This window comes from Terrapene carolina, unplaced genomic scaffold (assembly GCF_002925995.2).
Source record: "Terrapene carolina triunguis isolate 2854851 unplaced genomic scaffold, T_m_triunguis-2.0 Scaffold97, whole genome shotgun sequence".
NCBI lineage: Eukaryota > Metazoa > Chordata > Testudines > Emydidae > Terrapene > Terrapene triunguis.
This window is the reverse complement of record NW_020664448.1, coordinates 109,084-125,149: the sequence shown is the minus strand read 5'-3', so window position 1 is coordinate 125,149 and position 16,066 is coordinate 109,084. Positions and strand designations below refer to the sequence as shown.

The following is a 16,066-nucleotide window of genomic DNA, read 5'->3' as shown; positions in this document are numbered from 1 at the left end:
GGACAGGTTGGTGATCTTTACTGAGTGGAGGCTGCAGCTCAGGTTTCAGCCTGAAGCCTGGCATCACGGGCCTGGTGTCTGAGCTTTGCTGAGCTATATACAAAATTAAAAAAACACTAGATTCAGATTTTCACCACATCAAGCTCCAGCTTCCCGTGTTCAAGGCCCTTCCCAAGTCTCCTCCATGCTTCTCTGGTCTTCTCTTACCTGTTCATCCTCTGCCCCTCTGATCCACCAGCAATGCCAGCTTTGACACCCCCATTTGTCAACTTCTGCATCTCCTTGCCTTCTTCCACTCTGCCTCAACATAATATGAACTGATCTGTGTCATATGCTCTCCTTCAAATCCTTTCTCAAGACCATTTCTGATGACCTGCAAGTTTAGCAACAGCCAGTGTTGCCTGTTATTTATTGATTTTAAACATTTAACTACTTTTTAAATGACTCAGAACCATTGAGTTGTGCACATATCCAGTCTGCATAACCACACAAACATTTATTCTTGACTTCCCTTCCCTCCTTTTCTTTCTTGCATTCACTTGCTCCATCTTCTCTTACGCTAGATCGTAAGCTCTTCCAGACAGGAATCATGCATTCCTATATGCTTGGGCAGCACCTACCACACTGGGGCTTTTTTGATGCTATCGTGATAGAATAATAAAAAGTAAGGAGATTCCAGAATAGGATCTAAGCTTTGAAATCCAAGTTGAAGTTCTCTTCCTTTCATAGTTAACTGATCACCCCATCAGTATGAGGCCTTATTGAAAACATATTTTAAAAGCCAGACAGTTAAATAAGCTTTGTTATTTTTAATCTATCAAGATTTGTTGTTCTTGCCTCCAAGAATGTCCCAACAGGGTAGGTATTTTATACTGAAAGCAGCATTCTACCCAGGATATATCTTTTCCATTCATATTCTAAGCCAATTTACCATCAAAGCAAATTGGAAGTAGCCCCCTTGTATCATGGGACAGCCTCTTGTGTCTCTTGCCAGACCCTCAAGATATTAGATTCGTATTCATTACGAGGCTGGAACTCCTTAGCAATAATACAATCCGCCTTTCTTGCCTCTTATGATTATTCCTAGTTTATTGCTTCCATACCAGTTACCACTTCCTGCCCCCACTTCTCTTCAACTAGGGACTTATTTTCCTATGCTCAAGATATTTAGAGAACCTGGGCTAGGGAACTTATACTTGTCAAAATTGTCATCATCGTGTATTGGAGAGAAATGTAAATTCTTTCCCTTGTTGCCAAGGAAAGGATGCTCGAGAAGAAAGGGTTGCTCTACAGTCCATGCAGATGATTTTAATCAATCTGAATTTAGAAGGCATAACACCCAGCAAGCCTCATGGCTTCACACAAACCTTCTACTGCACAGGCACCAAAAGTAGGTGCAGTGTCACTTTTCGGAACATGTAATTGTGCAGCCTAGAACTGTTTTCACACTTTTATTAATGCAAGAATAAAATCAGCTGCCAAACAAACTCACTGCACCAAGGTATGCAATGTTTTCAAAGTTCTTTCTGTTACCCAGACTTCTTTGACGTTTAAACAGCCTGAGCCTCAAGATCTGAATAAAATGTTCATAAGACTGTCCACTTTACTTGTATCCCTGGCACACAGTCATGACATAATCCTGAGTTCGTCTGCAGTGTCCTGGAAAATCATTGCCATTTCTATAAAAGGATAATCAAAGCATGATCTTTTTATACATGAGCCTCTTTCCTCTTACTGTTTTGCGGATTAAAGATGTACTCTAATAAGGCTGTGCATCAGGTATTCATAGATCTTGTGTGATTTTATTGGCTCAGAGACCTAGAAAGAGGAAACCAGAGCAGGTGTCAACCAACATTCAGGCCATGAACTGAACTGACACAGACAGTTTCTCTGGCTAGGAATGGAGTAAACATGGTGTGGTTTCAAGTGTGTGTTCTGGAAACTATGCAGGACGTTAAAATTGTTTTTAAAGGGGAGTCACAATTTTTGATGTCAGAGGTGCATCATAAAAATGCCACATTGGTACAGTACGTTTCACTAAGTGCAGTACTCGTTGCGAGGCACTAACATATTTTAAACAGTAAATATTTTTGTGCAGAGCTAGCTATAAAAGTAGATACCTTGTCTGTACGCTTATCCCCAAAAGTACAATGAAGCTAAACCACCCTGCTTAGCCTAATACTCAAACTTCCGGTATATTATGTGAGTTGAGAACATCTTTCCTGTGCCTGTCATTGCTTAGGGTTTGAGCCAGATCTGCAAATGTATAGCAACAAAAATGGAACTTCTTCATCTGAGAGCACCAGCAGCCATCTCTGCACCACAGCTGTACCTATGGCAGGATGTGTGCCCTCCAAAAGGGGCATTAGTACAGATACATGTATCTGACACATCTCAAAAGGGGCATAGTGTGCCCTATCCAGCAGTAGTTTACGTACATCTCTCTGAAATTCACATATCTGTGGCCTGTTTTACAAGCATAATATAGTCCATATACTCTCAGAAACACACAAGTTAATCACCACTGATTCATAGCCCAATAGGGAGTGGTCAGCCTACATATGATTTCTATCATTTTTCAGCTCTGAGTTGTGTGCTCTTTTGGGCAATTTTAGTCTATTAATGACTTGTCCTAAATGTGACCAAGAATAGCGGTCTTTTGTGATTTGTAACAGCAGACTTGTGGCATCTTATACTGTATTTTTCTGCTGAGGCAGCTACCTCCCCTAGGTGATGACATTTGAGTTGAAAGGCCAGTTTGTGACATGTCTTTCACTTCAGGTCACACACAGATGTTGCAAACGTAACAGTTACATGTTGGGCTATATGTTGGATGCATGTGTCTGGCTGTCTGGAGTGGTTTGTGCCCTGGTATGTAACAGTCTGCCCTGAGGTTGGTACTCACATTCATGAGTGGTCTGCAAGCATCACAGGGTAACTTGTAAGGTCTATTTGCATGCAGAGTAAGGTTTTTCCAGTGGTCTTTGGGTTACTTTTAAGCAAAAAAAAGTCTTTAAATAATTTTCTCTACACTCTTTAATCATTTAACAAAGAATTTAAAACATGTGCTTCACTTTCTAAAAAAAAAATTTACTTCAGGGCTGAGCTCTAAAATGGAAATCTTCAGCCCCAGGAGAGTTTTTCAGAATGTTGAGAATGTGAAAACAGGGTTGTAATCAAAGTCCCACTGTAATTGTAACAACTGTCACTATCATAAAAGCTATAATAATGGAATGACTAGAACTTTGGGCGCAACTAGTGATTTTTCAGTCAGCCATTTCTGTTGCATCCAAGAAATGAACAGATCTAAAAAGTGTAAAGTCTGTTGCATAATAGCAATGAGGCATTCCAGGTAACTGATTTCAAGATAATCATGTTCTCTTATGCCTTTATAACATTACCCAAGGTGTGCTATCCTGCCTTAGGGCGAGATCCTGCTCCCAGCAAAGGTCAGTGGCAAAATTCCTGTTGGCTTCAGTGGGAGCAGGCTATATTTGTTGCTTAAGTACAAGATATGAGTTTGTATGTTTGAGATTGCTAAACTGACCTGCATCAGTTGTAATGTGCTCACAAAAATGGCAAACACAGCAGAAAGCTAAAAATCCTTTAACACCAAGTGGACGGAATTCTGTAGTCTAGATTTTTTTTTTTTAAGACAGAGACTATATACCTAATGTTCTCTTTCAGCTACAGAACAAGTTCTAAAGCTGAGTAAGGGAATACATTTCTGAAGGCCTGGCCATTTAGATCAACAGAGAATATGGACAAGAGTTAACATCTGTAGGGAGAACTATTATGAAAATCTTTGTTTTTACACAGTAATACTGTTTCACTGGAACTTGACATGGGGATGGGTTGATGTCCCACTGGGAATGCCACAGATGCTAAGAAGCAGGCTCAGATCTGGGAGCAAATTGGAGTTAGTCTCACATGGTCCTACATTGGCCTCTGTTGATAAAGAGCAGTATTAACTGCGTTTTTCAGGGTGCTCAGGTGATTCCTCGCACTCGGGCACAGTGAGGGAGGAGAAATGGTCCATTAAGTGAGGATGCAAGGACTTCTTGAACAGGCAGATTTACACAGCCCCCTGCTACCAGATCCCAGGTTACACAAAGGGAACATAGGATTTTTTGCCTTCCTCCACAACCTGGGACACAAGTCACTTGCTGGGAACATCTGCATAGATCTCATTTAATCAATTCCATGCCATTGCAGGGGCTTTGGATATTGGTGCCTCTTCGTTCCTCCTGTTCTCTGCCTATGGCACACAATAGTTTAGTCTCCTGAGGGCTGCAATACTTGGGTATAATTCTGGTTGTTGGTTTTGGTGCGCAGATGCTGGGTGGTGGTTAGTGGCCTGTGATATGCAGGTCAGACTAGCTGACCTGGTAGTCCCTTCTGACGTTAAACTTTGACTCTGAGTTTCTGTACTGGATCAGACCCACAGTTCAGCTAGTCCAGTATCTTGTCTCCAATGATGGCCAACACCAGACACTTCAGAAGAAGGCTCCAGAAACCCTACAGCAGGCAAATGTAGGATAACATGCTCCCCATGAAGGTCTCATCCTGGTCCCTAATAATTAGATTGGCTTAAATGCTGAAGCATGAGGTTTGACATCCCTTCCAAAATGTTTGTTAGCACAATTATAGCTCTAGATATTCTTATCAATATAGATGTGCAGGCCTCCTTTGAATCTTGCTACACTCTTGGCCTCAACATCTAGTGGCAATGAGTTCCACAGTCTAATCACACATCATTTGAAACATCAGTTTTGAATTTGTCATCTTTCAGTTTCATTGAATGCAGTTTTTTTTCTTTTTGCTGAGAGACAGAACAGAAGCTCCCAATCTACCTTCTCTATACTATTCATTATTTTGTTAACTCTGATCATATCCCCTCTTAATCTGGTTGCATTATTACCAGGCTTTTTGCAGCTTTGGAGTTAATAAAAGGAGTACATCAGGCAGCAGGAGTGCTGGCTGAGGAGTTGCAGCATTTTAAGGGAGGGGAGATACCAAAGTAGAAAGGTAAATGCAATAGAAGTTCTGTACATTCCAGATCCACAGACGGAGCATGTCAAATTTTTTATAAGAAGTGGAATGGCAGAGTATTAAATGGGACTGTTACATTCTGGCACTTCTTAAAATAAATATAAATTAGAGGCGATATAGGGAACAAATGGGGTAAGATTTGAGAAGGTTTAAAGAGAAATATTCTCACGAAGCCTCTACTCAAATCTTACTTATTTGTTCCCGATATCGCCGACAACACAACGTATTCAGTAATGTGGAACCGTAGCCTTGGCTTGAGAATTCACTAGAAAAACCCATTGCCATTAGTACAGTATAAATCCACTTCTTTAGTCATCTTACCTCTAGTTCCTTTCATTGTGAAGGTTCCATAAGCACTTCACAATGTAAAGTGATGTACAAACGATATATAAAAGATCATTATACGCACCCCTGAAATGCAGACACCTCTAGGTTAGAAACAGGCCAGATGTCAAATAGCCCACAGTAAATTACAGTTTAGAACAAGAAGTGAACAATACTGCATCCACCTGAAACTACAGAAGAAATGTAGGGAAGCACAGCATAGTTATCCAAGTTGGAATTTGGACAGGACAGTAGAGTTAATACCCCAGATTGCCTTGGGTTCTTTAATAATAGCTGAAGGACCTGTATGATCTGATCAAACTAATTTCTAGGAGTGGGGTAGGGTGACATCCTGACGAGCTATTTTTGAGAAAGATACTTAACACTTTTCAAATATGTAACTTTTGTGGTAAGAAATTAATCTGGAGTCAGAGCAGTTTTGTGCACGGAGAGAGGGAAAGCTATTTATCAGCACCACCTATGCTTCCCGTTTTACATTTTCAAGATGACTTGCTTGCTTACTAACCGTGTGCATAGGTCAAAAGAGTTAGCGCAGAGCCAGTTCGAACTGGTTACTGTTTCTCCAGCCAGTGTTAATGTTTCAGCTGTTTCACAGACACTTGGCAGGGGGAGGAGAGTGAGGCGAATAAGCTGCTGATTTGATCTTTGAGCAACCTTGAGAGGGACATAGAGCAGACAGGAAGCTGTATATGGGTGGTAAGCATATTCTACAGGTTTCTAAGCTTCTGTTGTTGCCAGCCCTGCAATCAGTTTCTTCCAACTTCTATTTAGATTTAGGAAATCCCATTGGAACTATAGTAGCAGATATAATCTATCACCCCTTTGAAGATGTGTTCTTCAGTATGTTTAAAGAGGACATCATTAGAAGGTTTTGCAGGGCTGTAGCATTATCTGACACTGGCCCCCTGCAGAGTAAATGTTCTGATTTGGTGCAACGGCCGCCCCGCAGGTTTTTGTTTGTTTGTTTTTTTTTGCTTTGCTGCTCCGGCCGCCCTGTAGGGGGCGGCGGTGCGGAGGAGGGGAGCGCCCTGCTGGGAGCGGGCTGCGCGCTCCGGCTGCCCCGCAGGTGTGTGTTTGGGTTTTTTTTGGTTTTTTTTGCTTGGGGTGGCAAAAAAGCCAGAGCTGGCCCTGCTTCAGACAATGCACAGTCAGCCTTTGGAACTCGTTGCTAGGGGATATTGTGAAAGCCAAAAGTATAACTGTGTCAAAAAAGAATTAGATAAATTCCTGGAGGATAGGTCCATCAATGGCTATTAGCCAAGATGGTCAGGGGTTCAACCCCATGTTCCGGGTGTTTCTGAACCTTCTGCTTTCAGAAGCTGGAACTGGATGACAGAGAATGGATCACTCGATAATTGCCCTGTTCTGTTAATTCCCTCTGAAGCATCTGGCACCAGCCACTGTCGGAAGACCAGATACTGGGCTAGATGGAGCACTGGTCTGACGCAGTATGGCCGTTCTTATGTTCACTGGTTGCAATAAAAGAATTCACATTGTGTTCACATAACAGGTTTTTTTAACCATACAGCTGTGTGTGCAGAAAGTGTGTGGTTCCACACCACCAAGCTGTGTTTGTATCGGTGCAATCTGGACAGCTATCCCACACCTGGCTCAGTGGAAGCTGCTCGGTGCTCAGCCTTTCCGCAAATCAGGTCACTTGTTTAGAAATCTGTTTTTGAAAATCTTGGCCCTAGTCTTTTAACGTGGTTATAACACATCGTGTTCTCATCTCTACGTGGAATACAAAAGTAACCTTCTTAACAGTGTTGTGCTTCAGCAGTGTTAGAATGGGGTTGCCTTAGGCACTGGGTGTAAATGTAGCAAGGCCTGAGAACAGGAGGCTGACATCCTGGTAAGGATCAGAGGGGCAGCCGTGTTAGGCTGAATCTGTAAAAAGCAACAGAGGGTCCTGTGGCACCTTTAAGACTAACAGAAGTATTGGAGCATAAGCTTTCGTGGGTGAATGCCCACTTCATCAGACGCAAGTGGCCTGGTAAGGGTGGCACAAGGAAATGGGGTGAGGAAAAGGGCTGTTTTTTTCTTCATGGATTGTTTTCATACAAAGCTCATCCAAAGCAGAACTACTGCAGTGCTGAATATTCAGTGGACTGTGTTGCTGTATCTGAAGTGTAAATAACCAAATAAGATAAGCCATTAATCCACCTGTTCTTAAATGAACCGTTTCCCCCATAAAACGATACATCTTGAGGAGGGGAGTGGGCAGATAAGGCCTCCCGATACTGTCTGCCTCTGGGGAGAGCTGAGCACCTTAGGACACCTTGACCTTTCAAGAGATATCTGCTGTGACTTAGTCTGCGAAGCCTTGCTCAAGAGAGACAGCCCAGCTATGTGGGTGAAAGGTCAGACAGGCTGGTCTATGCTTAGAGTATAAGTCTACAACCGGTGTTAAGAGAAGTGCAGTTTATGCCAAGCTATGTGCTCCTAAAACACTCAGTCTTACTTCCAGTTCAGACAAACTGATCTCTTAATATCTCTGTGGTTGCCAGAATTGGCCTGGTTCTGAACTTACTGGAGAGAGAGAGAGAGAGAGTTTTCCTAAGTCCCTCTGCCAGGGTTCAGCTTTTCTCTGTGTGTATAGTGGGGCTGAGTGAAGGAGGAAGGCCTCAGAGTGGTCAATGTTAATCCTGTGTTTTAATGTATGCTGCTTTTTAAAATAATGTAAATGAATATGCATTTTATGTCAAAAGAGTTTTTTCAAACTTTGAGGGTCTCTGTTACTAGACTAATTTCTGTGTGGAAAGGTCTGACTACAGGAAAGGACGTATAGCGGGTGTGTCTAGGGGTTATAATGCTAGTTTTTAGAGTCTGGACCATCTGGCATCACGCCACTGACTTCAATAGCAGAGGGTTTTGCATAGAGAGAGACCTGAACCCACAGATGTGCCATCCACAAACTTCTGAGAGTTAAAATCCATATCTGAATTTTGTAGCTCGGGCTCGTATCTAGTTTTAGGCCCAGCTTTGACTCCTGAAATATTTTGTGGGGGGAAATACTGCAGACCCTAAATCATTTTGGGCAGGGAGGAATAGACGGTTCCATTGTGAAGTCATTTTCAAAAACCAGGTTAAGAAACAAATAGGCCTTTGGGGCGGGTCCTCCCTACCCCCACAGCAGTTAGTTGCCAGATACAGTTACCCTGTGCTGACCTAAAGGAACAGTTGCTGGTGCACAGAGATGAGCAGACATTTGGCAAGTGGAGATGCTGTATAAGATGAAGATGTTTACAAAAAAACCTATCCATTTGAGTTTAAAACATGGGGGGACCATTGCTTCCAACGTGAGAAAAGAATAAGGTGGGTAAGGAGTTTTGTTAGAGTGTATTACTGATAATGGAGAGGACAATGTATAGTACTTGGAGACCAAATATTGTAAGTGGAACATTCAGAGAGCAAATACTTTGAGAAGGGTCCAAGATCTGGAGAGGACACTTGTTCTTAGGATCCACAAGTGGACAGCTTGAATGCAGCTCACAGGTGGCCTTCGTTCCAAAGGAGACATAAGTGCTGGAACTAGGGGTGGTGCCGCACCCTCTGGCTTGAAGTGGTTTCCATTATATCCAGAATTTATAGTTTGGTTCAATGGCTCTCAGCACCCCCACTATACAAATTGTTCCAGCACCCCTGAAAGGAGAACAAGTGGATTTTTGAGAATCCTAGAAATTAGAGATGGGAAAGACCTAATAAACCCCCATCTAGTGGATCCTCCACCCACTTACAGGGTTGCTGTCCACAGTAAAATCCTTGGTGCTGTGTCTTCTAAGCAGTCATCCATCACTACCTGGATGTGATATTAACACACACACGAGCTAAACCATCTTCCTAAAGAATCTAATAACTCAAGCCATTGAAGTGGGGCACTGACAGCTCACATTTGGCCCCCTGTTGAGAAACCATAGAAATGTTTCCATTTCTTTTTAATCCCAATGTCTACAGCATTTTTAAAACAAATACATTCCCTTATTCGCTCCCCAGATAGTGTTTCCAACCCAGATAGTGCAGCACCATGTTAATATGTGAGAGCTGTAAAGTGAAATTGACTAAACTGTGCAACATAGAGAAATGCAGAAAGTAAGCAAGCAACAGCAATAGAGAAAATGTGACTATAATTTAAAAAAAAATTCTGATTTTATAATCTAAGATGTTAGTAACAAAGGTGAGGAAACTTCTTTAAAATAGATTTTTAACCTGACAGTGTCCCTTTAAAGTTAATCGTTTTTGTGGGGGAGGGGGGAAGGGAGGTGTTCAAAGCTTTTTTAGAAGCTACAGGAAGATAATTAACTTGGGGCTCCTGTCAGCCATACTGAGCCATTATGCTTGTTGGTGTGTGGAACGTGAGGAAAATCACTTAAAGGAGAATGAGAGATCAATGGAAAATACAGCCCGTCCAGTAGGTTATATCCTTCATGGAAGCAAGAAGAGCAGGAAAGGTAATCTCTTTGGATTTCCAAGCATCAGCCATGCACTTCCCAGAAGCATTGCTTTGCTTCCTCATGGTCAGTAAAGCACTGCTGTGTAAGTTCTAAGTGGTGTCTAATATTATGTCACTGTCCCTTCCTTAGACCGGAAATGGTGCCGCGGCTGGGAGGATTCCCTATCGAAGGCAGAACCGTCACAAACCAAACCTGACGTCAGCTGATCTGCCAGAAGAAGAAACAAAAAGAATCGCCAGGATATTTTCTGCACAGTTGTCCAAAAAAGAATAGCAGAAGTATGCAAAGTGGCTGTGTAGAGAGGAACGGCGTTAGTGCTCATGCTCTACATTTTGGGGAAACTGACGCTTTCAATAGGAGGGGGAGAGGGAATGACTTTAACTCTTCTGACTTCAAAAGAACTTCATCCTACCCGCCCCCACCATGTCAGCATAGAACCCACTCTCCTAAAAGAGAAATAAGAGAAGTAAATTCTACTCTCATTGATTTAATGTGTGTAATTGCTCCTCATTTAAATAGGAGTTAACTACCCACGTCAAACAGGGAATCTTAGATGCAGAGTATCCTCTATTCCCATGGGTCTGTTGGTAAGTTGAGGGTGCTGTGCATCTTGCAAGATCAGATCTCTGGAGAAAGGCACTGACTGACTTTAGTAACCTGAACATTGTCATCTGATCTCTGGGAAGCCCCATCTGTGGGAAATTCTTCTAATCACCCTTTTTTGCCTGCTAGGTAATGGAACTTCCAGTTGTTCGGACAAACTACTTTTTCTTGACACACGGGGGGAAAGTTAGAAGCTGTTTCAGTTTTAAGAAAAATGAAATATCCGTTTATTTTTTTCCCCGGAGAAAAAGTGCATTGGAATCCTCTGCAACAAGACACACAATTGCAGTCTCCATGCAGATGTGCCCAGACAACCCAGACTTGGGAAGCTACAGTCATTGTTTTGTATGCTAATGACCTTTTTTAAAAACATGTTGATTTGTAAGACAAATCTGTTGCCTTGAATGCTGAAGTAAGGCTTATTTTTATATGGGTTGGGTAGATTGTAAGTAAAATGTACAGATACTGTAAAATAAATTATCTATGCAAGACTGTTTTGCTAGCAAGTATGGAATTTTGTGGACAAATTATTTTTCTTATTTTTATTAATTTATGTAGTCGTTTCTAATTTTAAAAAATCACAAGTTTCAAGTGTCTCTAGATAACTGATCTAAACACAAACCATGCTAACTTATTTTTAATGATAAAGTTTTTCAATAAAATAAAACTTGTATTTTTGTGCCTTCCTGCTGTTTAAGATGTTATTTTAGAATTGTTATTGTTCACATGTTAAAAAGTTAGAGCCTGATCCTGCTCCCAATGGAGTCAGCAATAAAACGCCCATTGATTTCAGTGGTGCAGGATTGTGCCTTTAAGCCCAGAACCTTAAAGACACCTAAGTCCCATGGGCATTGAAATCAATGGAAGTTAGGTACCTGAATACCTTTGAGGGTCTGGGCCTTAGTAACTTTGCTGGGAGAGGACTTCGTAAAAGTCATCTGTCTGTGGGAGCCTTTCCCTGAAAATGTTTAGCCCCAGGGAACTGGTTAGCTTGGAAACAAGCAATGATGACTCCTTTGAAATCTAATTTAGGTCCATAGTATTCAAAAGCTATTATATGATGCAGTTTGGGGGTCTACACTGAATGAGTCTGTAGCCCTCAGTGTTCCTAGTGGACACATGTCCGTGTCTCCAAACTAATCAGAACTGCCACAAAGGAGCCCCTTGTTGGCAGTCTCAGTAAGGAGGCCAAGGACTGAATGCGGCAAAAAGCCGCAAATCCCCTCTCCTCATCTCTAGCACTTTGTCTACACCAGGAAAAATCAGCTGCGTAATTCACCACTGTTTCAGCTCTCCAGGTTAGATAACAGGCCACAGCTCTATTGGGAATTAGTCCCTATTTCTGCAATCACCAGCTAGCAACAGGTGGAGCTGCAGTACTGCAAACCTGCTGTGTTTTGCACTGGTGACGCTTACCCACGTTTCACACAGGGACAAGCTCCCCCCCCCGCCCAGTCAGATGGTGTTTTTTCTTGTCTACAGCTGAGGTTTGCTCTGGTTTAGCCTAGGCGGTCATAGGTGCTGGAACTTGGGGTGCTGCCAAACCCCTTGGCTTGAAGTGGTTTCCATTACCTACAGGGTTTACAGTTTGGTTCAATGGCTCTCAGCACCCCCATTATAAAAATTGTTCCGGCGCCCCTGTAAGCGGTCACTAGTGCCCTGTTTGCAATACTACTTCCCTTGGGGGATGGTTACAGGTGTGACACTGATTTGTGCCAGTGTGGAGGCAGCCTAGCAGGATGTAGTTCAGGCACAATGTGCAAGGCAGCTTGCAGGAAGCTGGCATTGCTGCTGCCCACATAGTACATGTTCCGATGGAGAAATGTCAGGACATTTAATCTTCCAGGCTCGTGCTGCTTATCAGCGCTGAGTTCAATGAACAGAACGAGCGCTGCACGGAAACTAAATGCCCATTTCACAGTGCATCAGGTTGGCCTTTCTACTCTGAGCCATCCTTGCCATGGTCCTTCGTAAAATAAATTCCAAGTCCCAACTATTCCACTCCCCTGTCTGACAAACACTTCCATTTTCCAGATTACCAGCCACAATGAATGTTTAGGAGGTGGAGAGTGAGCATAGGTGTGTAAATATCTCTGATGCACACAACCCTCTCCTCCTCCTCCTTCATGAGAGCAACAGCTTCTTGCCCAGCTCCTGTAACATGAGGCAGCACCAGGAAAACCTGGGCTACATTGTGCACGGAGATCTGAGTCACTGCATCCCCTTCACACAACATGCTTGGTGCAATTGTGTTAACATTTTTGGATGTCTTTGGTGCTGTTGTGGACACAGGTGAATAATCAAGATGGAGCATCTTGGAGTTCTGTAAACAGGTGACTTTCCTTACCCTGATCTAAATGTCCTGAACCTAGCAACTCAATAGCTGCTGGCTGGACAAATGTTGGCTGAGTGTGTCCTGAGAGGCTGCTAAATACCAGTTGGAACAGGAGCACCATCACTGAGCAAAGGACCAGAGGAAGGCTGACTGTGCAAGGACGGCTGTGTTGCTGTAGCCAGTTACAAACGTTCCTCCTCTTTATATCATCCGCTGTAACCTGTAGAGCAAGCAGTTCCTGTTGCTTGCCTGAGTTAAATTCACTGAAATACATGCAGCAGAACAGAGCACAGGAGGCAGCATGTAATTGTTTGACAACAATCCATGCACTACCATTGGGGATGCCAAGGGCCAAAGTGTGGTGAGCGTTTATCAGGAAAAGCTCTGTGTGTGCTCATCAGGCTGAGATGGGGGCGTCAGGCACAAAGGGGACCCAGGCTCTCTGCACTACAAAAGCAGACTAACCCCTATTAAATGTGAGCTGCAAAGGGGAATAAATGGGTTAATGCCCCTTGAGGGATATAAAGAGCCAGAAAGTCCATTTCCTACCATACGCACACAAGTGGCGGGGGTTTTCCCTGCTAGTTTTTTTGGGGTGTTGAATCTTTAACAATGACATCTTTTCTCCCTAATGCTTCTCCTGCCTGTGAGTGGTAGGTGTTAACAGCACAGCAGTGTAAACGTTAAGCCGTCTGACTAAAAAGCACTCCTCTCAATCAGGTTTCACGTGTGTGGCATCTCTCTGAGTTCCTGGATGATTCTCCAGAGCTTGTCATTGTACTAAATCAGCGGTATGCAGTGGCATCGAGCTGTGCTGCAGCAAAGCCATGGGAAGAGGCTGCCTCTCCCATCCACCTGAATGGAAGCCCGGGGCCAGCCTCCCGTGGCATGACCTTCTGTCCCAGGTGGACTCTTGTTCTAACCCCCTCGGTTAGAATGGGCAGAGGGAGAGGAGTGTGTGTTTTCCTGGCCTAAATCCTCCCAGTAACAAGTCCTTGGCAGGTCAGAGACTAGAGAGGGTTCTCTAGTTCCTCCATCTTTTCTGCACTTGAATAGAGACTGGGCAGCGGGGACTTCTCCCTGCCTGGCACCCTGCCCCCAGCAGCAAACAGGGACTCCCTCTCAGACCAGTTTCCCCCACTGAGCAGTGACCGCCAGAGCCCCAACTCTTTGTTCTTCCAACCAGCGGAGCCCTTGTTGGACAGACTCTAATATTTCCAAAACAGAAGCCCTGGGGAGAATACACCACCAGGACTGGAAATCAGCAGAGGCGCACGCTCTTATAGCCTGCCCCCCCCCACACACACACTTCTGATTGGCACAGCTGGCCACACATGGGGTCAGAGAGAACATTACATCATAGTGGTTCATCCCCTGGAGTGAACCCAGCAGCTGAAATCTGCCCACGTCCATGTGGGAAATTGCTCCCAGAGCAGCCTCCCATAAACAAACAGCAGGGTTAGCCTAGGACTGGGACAGGTGGACAGACTTTGACATGTGGGTTTCATGCTGAATGTCTGCGTCACCACAGGCACAAGACTGCTAGTGCCCTTTTCGCTGCCCTGGCCCACTGACAGTTTGGTCTTGTCATCCATTTCCTTTGCTGTCCCTGCCCCTTCTCCCCATTGGGGGTCTGTCATGTCTGCTTTCTCTGGGGTTTGGCTCTTAGCTCCATCCCTCAACCTCTTGCACCAATGAAAGGAGCAAATAGGTGCATGACAGCCTGGTCAGCTGCTAACATCCTAAGAAATTAATCGTCACCTATGAGCTTTGTCAGTGTCCTTAAGCTACATTGCAGCAACAGCAGGGATGGAACCCAGTTCCTCCTCCTAAAGCATAGGCCCCCTACCACTTGATATAAAGGAGAATCTCCATTAGCAGTATATGGGCATTGACTCTCAATTATGCAGTTCTGATTCTCTCCAGTAACCACAGGTGGTGAATTTATTACCATTTCAGGAAAGAGGGAGAAAACAAACTCCACGTTATCTGCACCCTTGGATTTCCCAGTAAATCTTCTGTTACTTTAGTATTTGTTATTGATAGTGCCGAGAGAGTGCTAGGTGCTGTACAAACATACAAGAACTGTCCCTGCCCCAGAACATAGAGGCCATTTTTCTATTTAGAATACTATGTGTCTGGCTTCTGGACTGTAAGTTCTTGGGGCAGAGTGTGACTTTCCTTCTCATATTGTAGTGATAAGCAACATATAATAAATACATAATAAATCCATCTGAGGGCAGTGGTCCAGATGTACCCTAGCCCGTTTGTCTAGAGCAACTTCCATCAAAGTGCTTTACAACCATCAGTGAATTTAGTCTCACACTGTGAGGTGGGCAAGTATTATTCTCCCCAATTTAAAAATGGAGAAACTGAGGCACAGATGGATGAACACGAATCATCCATCATCACATAGCAAGTCAGCAGTAGGGCCAGGATTAGAACTCAGCTCTCCTGATGCTCTCCTCTGTGCTTTAGGCACAAGACCACCCTTCCCCTGTACTGTGTGCTCACATGCCACATCAGCGTCCAACTGTGCTTCAGTTAATTTCACAGCACGCATAGGGTAATAATAACAACACCTAGCTCTCATAGAGCACTTTTCAGCAGCAGAGCTCAAAGCATGTTCCCATTTTACAGATGTGGAAACTGAGGCAGGGGGCAGCTGAGCTGCATCAGCATTACATGGAACGCTGGATGGCCCCGGGATGCAGTATTTATGTTCCTTTAAGTTACCTGCAGTGTTTTGGCTAGAAGCTGAAGTGTCCCCAGCTGTCCCCTCCCCAGGCCAGGAGAGCAGGTGACTGGTGTGAATGTTCACACATGGTCCTGTTGACACTTGTAGCCTTTGCAGTTTCTCCCCCCTCCCTTGTGAGTTGGGGTCACTTGGTCCATTTCGAATAGTACGTCATCCGTAGGCATCTGAGGTCACTTCACAGAAGCAGCTTCTGCAAATAGCTGGAACAGTTGCTGGGGTGAGTCCTTGCTGAACTCCGGGCTCACTTGCTATGAAAGTATCTATTTTCATACCACTAGAGGCTACCCCAGCCCAGCCAGGCCGCTCTGGTTTCACGCTGCGGACGGAAAGATGCAACGTAGAAGTTCCAACTCAGGCGCTGAGCCAGCTGTGGTCGCCAGAGAGTTAAATTCACAAGGGTTCACGTAAACCCAAACCCACCAAGGTTTGCAAAGCCGAAACAGCCGCATTGTACATTATTTCCACCAGAGACTATGTGCTACCCTGGTTTACATAGGGACGTAGGACTGGAAGGAGCCGCCT

General features: G+C 44.0%; 1 protein-coding gene across 1 annotated transcript in view; it reads left to right on the top strand.

Annotated features, from left to right (window-relative positions):
* The window catches only part of C2CD3 (C2 domain containing 3 centriole elongation regulator), a 74,828-nt gene extending 63,741 nt beyond the window's left edge, over window positions 1–11,087 (top strand). The window contains exon 33 of the mRNA XM_029911560.1: window positions 9,978–11,087. Coding sequence (XP_029767420.1) covers window positions 9,978–10,121 — 144 coding nt within the window. The 3' untranslated portion in view covers window positions 10,122–11,087. The remainder of the gene's footprint in view (window positions 1–9,977) is intronic.
* Window positions 11,088–16,066: the final 4,979 nt, after the last annotated feature.